Below are 9,986 nucleotides of genomic sequence, written 5' to 3'. Positions count from 1 at the left end.
ACAAACTGAATGTCAGATTAATTCTCATTGATCCTATTTTAAGGATGTTCTAAATCTAAACCAGGAATGTGCAAACTTTTAACAGAGGAACACATATAGAAACACATTTGTGGTGAATACAGTGAGTGTTTCAAATCGATGCATTTTACAGAGGTTTGACAAAGCCACTGTACATATAAACAAAGATTTTAAACGCTCATTTTAGATCTGCATCACAATACAATGGGATGTTTTTGCAGTTATAGTAGTACAAACATTTATATGTAGTACCTATGATCATCTGAGCCAATTCAGGAGGAGGTCTGAGGTCCATCAAAAATGAAACTGAAGGCCACATTTGGTCCCCGTGCCATAGTTTGGAGAACCCTGATTTGAACTACTGACAGTTTTAAGGTTATTGTTAGGTACTAAATGAAAATCTACAGGTGCCTATCAATTTTATTGTTTAGGCTGCAGTGATTGTACTTGTAAACATTGTGACAAATCGAAACTTTACATTATTTTTCTTTTAATTCTCTGTATCAAGGACGTTCAGTGTGTAACCCGTTAAATCTGGTATTGCAAATTGTCAGTTTAAAGTCATTACAACCAAATTCACCTGTGTGTTGAATAATTAACGGTGCCGCTTGTTTAACTTGCGCGTTGTGTTGACGCCACTTTGATGTTCTTTGACGTGACCTGGCACCGCTGCGCGCGCCGGGACTCGCAGACGCAAACAGTGACATCTAGTGGCCGCTCTAGGAACAACATCCACACAAGAGCAGAGACGCACAGTTCAAACGGTCACATAACTTCCTTTTAATAAACTGAACCAAGAAAACACATATTACAAAATATTTTCATTTTTACAGACACATTAAAGTCTTTCTCTTTTGTTTTCTTGTCCAAAAAAAAACAATAAAACTAAAACTTAAGTATGAAAATCAACTGTTTTTTAAGGGTGCGTTCTTATTGCACAAAAAAAAAAAAGGAAAGCCAATGTTGCACAAGAGGAAACAGATGAAGCTTCAAAGAGAATTAGGAAAAGACTGTAGCTTGTGATCAGAATTAACAAGATAAGAGAGCAGCCAGTGTAGTTAGCTCTATTTGAAACAAGAGCAATACAGTATCTTATCACAGTTAAATATATGAATACTTTGAATTGGTATTTCTCAAATCTTTGATGGAGAATATTATATAAATATATTTAAAGGTGCATTGTGTAACTCTTCTGGTGGAGGTCTGGTCCGTCAAAAGCTTTTCTCCGTGGAGATGTTGTTGCTTTGTCTGGAATGTTTCAAAGTATGGTATTAAACCTTTCTATCTTCATGGAGACCAAACCAGACCAAGTTACAGGTCAGATCTGTGAAGAGGCAACCCCGCTCACAGTCAGAATGATTGTTTTTCGAGGTATTTTTAAGCTATAAAACCACTTGTAGTTGAATAAATGCAAGGTAGAGCTGTTTAATGTCATACTGTGGAACATTCAAGGCAGAGCAATGACGTATCCATAGAAACGAGCAGGTAACGGACTCCCAATCAAAACGTTACATGGTGTGTCTTTAATGATGAATGGATTATCATAGGGGCAACCTTTGGCAAACAAAATCATTTAAAGATGGGCACACTTACAGGTACCATCTAAACTAAGCCACTTCTTCCCTAATGGGCGAAGATCAGTCAGGGGGCACACGTGAGGCACAATGCATTTTAGTTACTTGGCGTTTATAAAAATTCTTATTCAATTCTTGCCCTTAGTGTTATATTTAAATGCAGAATCTGTCAAAAGCGGACAAGGCTGCGTTGAGCACGACAATCATATGGGTGGTTTAGCTTTAAGTCCATTGGTAGCTTTATAGCAACCTGCAAATCATGGTAGACTTTTCTCGCTTTCCACAACTAAACCACAGCTTATATGGAACAGTCAGCACCTATAAAGGCCCTTTCATATATATCTCTTCTTTGTACCTGCTTTCTTTATCTGTGTCCTGGTTCACCTGTCAATCAACCTGCAGGTAGCTAGGGGGCGCTCTCCTGGTCACTCCACGGGTCAGCGGGTGTAGCGGAGGTCCTCGTCTTTTGCATACTGCGCAGTCTTCGCCGTAGTAACCGTGGTAACTAGTGCAGGTGGAGCCTCCGCAGCTGTGGAGGGTTTAGGGGGCGAAGGCGGAGGCTGTTGTCCCACCGATGAGGAGTCTTCGCCGGGTTGAGATTCAGGGTCCTGTTGGGAGATGAGCTGGAGAAGGGCAGGCCGCCACCGCTGGGCTGATGTCCTGCCCGGGCTGGGTCTCTGTGCCCGGGTGGGGGGCAGATGGAGGAGGGGGTGGAGGTGGAGGGGGTGATGGTGGGCGATGTTCAACCAGCTGGAGGGGCTTCTTTTTGGAGGAATCTGAGGAGAAGAGACAGGATAGAGAAAAGATCAGACATGATGTTATGTAATTCAATAATAGGGTTTATGGGGTCAACTCCAGCTCTGCAACTGTCTGTGTAAATGAGGAGGTTTAAAGGTTTAAGACTCATACACATTGCTTAAAGATACAGTATGTAACATTCTGGAGAAGGCATGACACCTGTATAATTCAATGTTCAAATAACCATAAGTTAAAACCATACTTCAGAGCATTTTTTCAATGCAATAAAAACATAAAAAAACAAACATGCTTTTATTTTGGTCTATTGTTTGACTGAAAAGTTACGTACTATGGCTTTAAAATTATGAATTGCAACTGTAGCGAGAAAATGACCACAGAACAGCTGACACAGTACACTGCTGATGCTACTGAAAACCAAAATAAACAACGAACAATAGTGCAATTTTTATATATTTTTGTTAATGTAGGGAGAAGAGTGAGACTGCTTGTATGGGTGCACCTTTAATATAATTTGCCTTAAGATTTACAAATTATGAAAACTTAATTGAAGGGGTAAATTCCTTGCCGATTATACTTGTTTTTGTTCTATTATTGTGCAAATTTTTCAATAAAAATTTAATTATAAAAAAAAATTATTAAATTATAAAAATGACAAAAAATTATTAAATTAAAATAGAAGCACTCTTAAGTGTACAAACTATATTGAGCTTAATAGAGGCTCACCACTCTAATTGCGTTCCTTATGTAAAATTCACTTTAACATGGTATACAATTTTAGATTATATATTACACACTTGAGTCTATAAATATCTCATAGCCAATTGCGATTGAAAATGTTTATAGCTCTAATAGCTCTTCTAAAACAATTAACGCATTATCTTATCAAGATAAGGAGGCAATTTTTTTTGTGTAAACTCAATAAAGCTATGATGAATTAAATGTTCAGAATATGTATTTTATGGCAAATTATAAGTATTTTTGCCATTTTTGCTTGTATATATTTAGACTTGGAAGTTTAAAAACAGGGAGGTTCTTTCATTGAGTTTCCCCTGCATAAATAATTGTTCAAAATACTAAAAACAATATTATGACATTTGAACACAAATGTGGATAAAGGAGCCATGTTGTCCTATATATTTTACAGTGAAATACTTTTAGAGTTAGCAGAGACACAAGAGTTACCATCTCCATATCAGCAGCTCAATAATCACTTTTATTCAAAGTACTAGGTCACAGTTGAACTCATGAGTCAGAACAGTCGAAAACAAAAAGTGTGACAAACCAAAGATTAAAAAATAACACATGCAGGTGACGTCTAAAGACCCAAACCATTTATTTTGTTTTCACTTGATAATTTATTAGACTTTTTCTTCTTAAAAATGCTGACATTACAGAAGCAAAACCACCTCCAGCGCTGAATCCATGACACCTGCACTTTAAATGAGATGAGTGTGAAAACGGGACAGATACAGAAACAAAGATCGTGGAAAAAACAATCAAGAAAGTGGTAGGAAAAACTGAAGAGGGAACTATTCTGTGGTAGCGCTAGGTTTTGGTTTTGTTTACAGTGGGAAAGGAGGCACGCGCAGTCTGCCTAAGTCAAATGAGTTATGCAGAGCGTGGATTTTGTTGGAATGTCACGGATGATGAGAGCCTTAATGAAACAATGTCCCCATACACCTTTTTCTCTGTTGAATCTCTCCTTTAATTTCCGATACCAAAGTAGATTCTATCCCAGGCAACAATGTTTACTTTCTCATCTCATATTCCCCCAACTGTTCCCAATGCGTGGCACCGACCTAACCCCAGCTCTGCCCACAATCGTCGCCCCCTAGAGACTAAACCCAGACTTGCCCTTGCGATCAGTAGTAGCGGCAGACGAAGCGCGACTCAGTGCCTCCTCTGATTGGATGCCATTGCTCTCGTCGCTTTGTTCCGCCCCCTCAGTCTGTGGCTTCATCATGTGCCCCAAAATGAGAGCCAGCAGGTTGGCCTGGTCTTCTTGGCTGAGCGTGGGTGAGGCCTCGTGGGGTTCAGAGGGAGGAGGAGGAGGTGGTGGTGGGGGAGGTGGAGCTGTGGATGAAGCTGTGGTTTGATGGTGGTCTTCGTGCGCCCCCTGCTGGTCAGAGGATTCACTGAGGGCGGAGAGAGACTGGCTGAGCGTCTCCACATTGGACAGGTTGAGGAGTTGAGTGACTTGGGGCAGACTGAGGTCACTCTGGCCCTGCAGGAGATTCAGCAGCACCGCCAGCTCCGTCTGGTTCAACTGTTCTGCGGCAGCTCCGAGGCCTAACGCAGTCACACAAACACAGGTCAGGCGGGCACATGGGCGCCATGAAGGCATCATAACTCGCTCAGGTTTTATTACAATATGTACTTATTCAAATTGTAACCAATCAAAATGTGAACAACTATGCCCAAGTGCATGCTTTGTGATAACCTGGCCAGTCAAACAGTTCACTGTTACATGTTAAAGATGCACCATGTAACTTTGTTGGTGGAGGGTATGTCACTTGCTGGTCTCCATGGAGAGATCGACCAATACATGATTTTTCACGACTAATGCCGATACTAATTGTTTAGAATCCAGAGGCCAGATGGCCAATGATCTCTGCAGATTTTTTTCCGTAGATATGCAGGGTACATTTTGGTCATTTTCATCAAATGATTTTGTTATAATTTAGTACAAACTCCACACCTTATTTGACTACAAACATCTTAAGGTTAAAGTGTTTGAATAAAGATTCATGCATATATTTTTCATGCATATTTCAGCAGCTGGTTGGGCTAAAATCGGTCTCTGCTGGAAATTTAAGACCCATAGCCAATGTTAAAAACTGCAAATATCGGCTCGAGTCTCCCTTCATCTCTATGGAGATTGCTTTGCCATAGTATAACATTAAACATTATTTTATGTATTAAATATACAAATTGTAAGAAAGAAACTGAAAAAAAGACAAGAATGAAAATACAAATAAAATTCTGTTGTAAATCAATAAATGCAGCTTTCCAGGTGCTTTTATTGCTCAAAATACCTTCAACATCTTTAATTCTTTCGGTGAGATGGTTCACCTCTCCACAGACCCGACCTGTAACTTGGCCTGCTAGGCGCCACCTGCTACCCTCTTGAATATACACAAGTATAATGTAAGGCAAAGCAGTAAAATCTCCGGGCAGGGAGACAAGCAAGTAGTGGACCCTTCACCAGAAAAGTTACATAGTGCCCCTTTAATACAGATGAATTAACTAATAGTGGCCCACCATTTTAAAGACAGGCTGGACAATATTTCAAATAACCAATGGTTTTATATTTTGCATTATAATGTTATTTAATTAAATCCCAACATCCCAATCATCAACATAACCTTCACTAGAAAATCATGTGGCGGTGCCTGGACTGTTTTCCCCCTCTATGAATAAAACGAAAACCACCAAAGGAACAATACAATTTTGCTTTTTATCTATAATTAACTGCAGAAATAAATACTTTAAACAAGGTGAAAGTTAAACTAGTTAGATTAAACGTGACTGGCCAGGTTAACATTTCCATATTAAGTGATTCATTAAAGATCTTCAGTGTAAGTTTTATTTTGTTGACAGAGATAACTTGTTTTGTACTTGGCACTTGGCTGAGAGCATTACACCACCTTTAGAGCTGTGAGACTTGACGTAGATGCATCATGCTACAAACAGAACAGTCAAACTAAAAATATTGAAATCACCAATTTGCTTAATTTAGAAAACCACAGAAGTTAGAACATCTTTCTCTTGTATCTCTTCTGAACACTCACTTTCTGTCAGAGCCGTTGGGGGTTTTCCAGGAGGGGGAGGAGGGGGGCTGAGGGGGGGTCGGCTGTTCTCCCCTCCGGAGGTCCCGCTGGGGTCCTTACGGGGCACTTTGGGCACAGGCACATCCTCGGACACCCCACTCTGACGCGCACGCCGCCGCTTCTTGCTCCACAGCTCGTGACAGTCCTGGTGGTGGGGAAGACTACACGCACGCACGCACAAACGCACACACGCACGAGCACGGACGCACAAAGAGACACAAACATGCACATTGGGTTTTCATGCTTCTTGGGGACATTAAATTGACCTGAAGTCGCTTCCTGGAGAGTGATCTTAATCTTAACCACAATCACTGTTTGCCTTATTAACTTATCTTAACCCGTATCTGAACTTTAAATCATGTTGTTCATCTACTAATAAAAGGACTTACATCAGAGAAATGTCTTTACCCCATGGGCAAGGCAAGTCCCCATAAATTCAGTGTGTATATAAATGCTAGTAATATAAATACCTGCACACAGTTACAATTCTCAATATATGTGAAAGGGAAAATACATGAAATAATGCAATACTAAAACATTAAAATTGTTGGGTAAGTTTGAGAAAAGCCACCATATTACTCTTTACTCAGCGTACTTGTAGTTTCATAATTTTCAACATGATTCCATTCATGTAAGACTAATATATTTTATTTTGAATTCTCTTCCCATTTGCTTGGAGTTTGTGAGCTACTGTCTCCAAGTAATTTCCCTTGTGGGTCAATTTGTTTAATCGAAGTCAAAGTCCAGACTTGTTATCCATACTCTGACAGTAGTTATGGAAGAATGTTCTAATATTACTTAACACCTAAAACGTCAACTCTAACTGATGGGTAGATATGTCAAAGTGAATACAGACATAACTACAGATGTGGAAATTTCAAACAAAAAAGTAAAATTTAACAAGCAAAGAGGAGTATGCCCTCATCTATAAAAACACCTGGTCTCTCTATGCAGGATGCTGAAAGCTAGTGTTAGGAAATTTTGCAAAACATGGTATTTCTTATGTTTAAATTTGTACAGTTGACAGTGTTAGAGCAGTGGCCCCCCAACCAGAAGGTCAGAGATGAATAAAATACTTGAGAAATGTTTGGTCCCTACAAATTTATAGGAGATAAATATTGATTATTTGCAACCCAAGGCATTTTCTGATACCCCCAAACTACACCTCTAAGTCCTTTTCTCTTTGTTCTTCTTTAAACACATTGTACAAAAGTGTCTTAACCTATACTCCCTAAAGAAGGCCAAAGAAACAAAGAGCTACTAACTCTGGGGGAGGCATTTTGTTGGGCTCCACGTCGGACAGGAAGTCACTGTTCAGAGCCTGTTCAGAGGTGCAGCGCCGTGAGGGGTCAAGGGTCAGCATTCGGTCAAACAGGTCCAGGGCGGGGAGAGGCAAACTGTCGAGATATAGAACATGATTTAAACACAAGAGGCAAAGGGGCAGAAGTATCAAGAACCGCCTGACAGGCTGTTAAAAGGTTAAGAACAAAGGTGTACCCCATAGACAGAGATTATTACAGCATTATGTTTAATATAGTTTCATAGTTTGGGGAGACTAAATTATTGTAGAAACTTAAAGGTGCATTGTGTAACTTTTCTGGCGCAGGATCCATAACCTGCTTGTTTCCATGGCTATGTCATTGCTCTGCCTGAAATGTTCCACAGTGTGACATTAAAAAGCTCTACCTTAGATGTATCCAATTACAATTAGATGTATCCAATTACAATTAGATGTATCCAATTATAGCTCAAAAATACCTAGAAAGACAAGCATTCTGACTGTGAGCAGGGTCGCCTCTCCACAGATCTGACCTACAACTTGGTTTGGTCTCCATGAAGATAGAAAGGTTTAATGCCATACTGCGAAACATTCCAGAAAAAGCAGTAATCTCCATGAAGAAAAGCTGACACGCCCCTCCACCAGAAAAGTTACATAATGCACCTTTAAGTCATATTGCGAAAAATAATGCTGCAAAGAGATTAAAATTAAAAGCAATTTCTAGCCACAGTTTAGAAAATCAAACAATGGATTTAAACATATGACATTTACATTTCTTATATTTAAATAGTGAACCCAAAATATTTAGTAATAAAACAATAAGCTAAAATGTAACTGCCTTTTTAAAACCTTCCCATAAAAACCTTAACATTTTTACACCATACAGAAAACTCCTTTCAACTGTCACTTAACTTAAATAATTCAATATTCACAAACTTAAACATACCATGTGTTGCATATTTAAAGGTGAACTGCATAACATTTCTGATGGAGAGTGTCTCTGGTGCTGTAACTGCTTTGCCTGAAATGTCCTACTGTACTGCATTTAATATGTATTTACTATTTATTTCATTACAGACAAAATCTATTTTATGGAAGTCTTGGGTACTAAAGAAATCATTTGTACATGTTTCTAGCTTTAACTTGTACTAGTGATGTCCATGGAGATTGATAAGATTAATGCCAGACTGTGGAATATTTGAAGCAAAGCAAAAACAAGCAGATGGTAACATAGATACCCCTACAACATAATAGTCCTGATACTCACAAGGCAAACTCCTCCCGTAGCCGGCGCCTGTATTGCTTCTTGGGCTTCATTGTGTTGAAAAGCGGAAGTTTGATGACATCAGGCCAGGCAGCGGGACAGGGGCTACCACAGAGACGGCTAAAGAAACACAAAGGGACATTTCACATTAACAAAACTAGTAATGCACAACAGCCAAACAGCAGCTTTCATGTCGGCCTGTCATGGTAATACACTCTGAATGTTTCTGATGATAGACAATAACAAATTATATATAACCAAGTTTTGCCACTGACATAATAACCCTAAAGAAGGACTATCCCTAGCAAAAAAAAAAAAAAAAAAATCAGAGCACAAAACTGTAAAATAACTATAAAAGTGTTTCATTCTGCATTTTATTCATTAAGAGTTCATGAGTCATAAAAATGATTTATGCAACACTCTCTACAACTACAGAAGTACAGAAGAACTGAGCTAAATAGTGACCGGCTGCTCCAGTTCTGGAAGTAAATTTTCCATTCATTTTTCACATAGACATTTTGAAAAAATCTAATAGTTAGAGTTCAAAGAATCACAGAGGCTTACTAATATCCATAACACGGTTGTTTTAAGACCAAAACCCACATTAAAAACACAAGATTCTGCAAAATGTTTTAATAACACAATGGTTTATAAAGTTTTAGAATCAGATTTTTAATACAATTACACGTTTTATGGTCATTAGTTACCATGTAGCAGATTAAAACTGATCAAGCTCTCAGAATTTTTTATTTTTTTTTTTTTTTGGGGAAAGTCTATAGGACAAATGTATGAGAAATTTACTTCTGAAAATAGCCGGGGGTAGGCAGTTACTGCTGAGCTCATAACAAACACCACTAGTACAGAAAAAATACCAAAAACTTACCAAAGAGAACTACTGACCTCACCCCCCACCCCCTCACATATAAACAAACATAATACGACAGCATTTACCTGATGAGCTCAAGTTGCAGCAGCTCCTGATTTGCTTGGAATATTGGCTTCTTTGTAAACAGCTCCCCAAGAATACACCTAAAACAGAAATTTAATTAACAAATCTATAAATAACTTTCTTATCTTTTGTTGAACCAAGATTTAAGTGTGAAATCAGAACACCTTAATTGCTTAGAAGGCAAAAAAAAAAAGTTACTCGGTGGTGTTACTTCGTTGTATTCGTTGTTATGATTCAAAAACACTTGGGCTGCAGTATCGGGGTGAGCTTCGGGCTAGCGTGGTGGGCGGAAGATTTTAGCTCGCACAAAGCA

At 38.9% G+C, this 9,986-nt stretch overlaps 1 protein-coding gene across 2 annotated transcripts; it reads right to left on the bottom strand.

Annotated features, from left to right (window-relative positions):
- Nucleotides 1-474: 474 nt before the first annotated feature.
- Nucleotides 475-9,833, bottom strand: LOC110161809 (cyclin-dependent kinase 12). Of its 2 annotated transcripts, none has more exons than XM_055152891.1 (5): nucleotides 9,676-9,833; nucleotides 8,728-8,844; nucleotides 7,447-7,578; nucleotides 6,143-6,342; nucleotides 475-2,368 (listed from the first exon to the last, which is right to left on the bottom strand). In XM_055152891.1, exons 2-5 carry the CDS (start codon nucleotides 8,775-8,777, stop codon nucleotides 2,193-2,195), a joined length of 558 nt encoding a protein of 185 aa, XP_055008866.1. In that variant the 5' UTR covers nucleotides 8,778-8,844; nucleotides 9,676-9,833; the 3' UTR covers nucleotides 475-2,192. The 2 variants fall into 2 exon arrangements, with proteins under 2 accessions (XP_055008866.1, XP_055008865.1); XM_055152890.1 differs by lacking the exon at nucleotides 475-2,368 and adding an exon at nucleotides 3,544-4,640 and having other exon boundaries at nucleotides 9,676-9,832.
- Nucleotides 9,834-9,986: the final 153 nt, after the last annotated feature.

This window comes from Boleophthalmus pectinirostris, unplaced genomic scaffold, assembly GCF_026225935.1.
Source record: "Boleophthalmus pectinirostris isolate CB_2022bp ecotype Guang Dong unplaced genomic scaffold, ASM2622593v1 HiC_scaffold_17, whole genome shotgun sequence".
NCBI classification, from domain to species: Eukaryota; Metazoa; Chordata; class Actinopteri; order Gobiiformes; family Gobiidae; genus Boleophthalmus; species Boleophthalmus pectinirostris.
The sequence above is the reverse complement of the archived record's forward strand: the minus strand, read 5'-3'. Positions and strand labels throughout refer to the sequence as shown.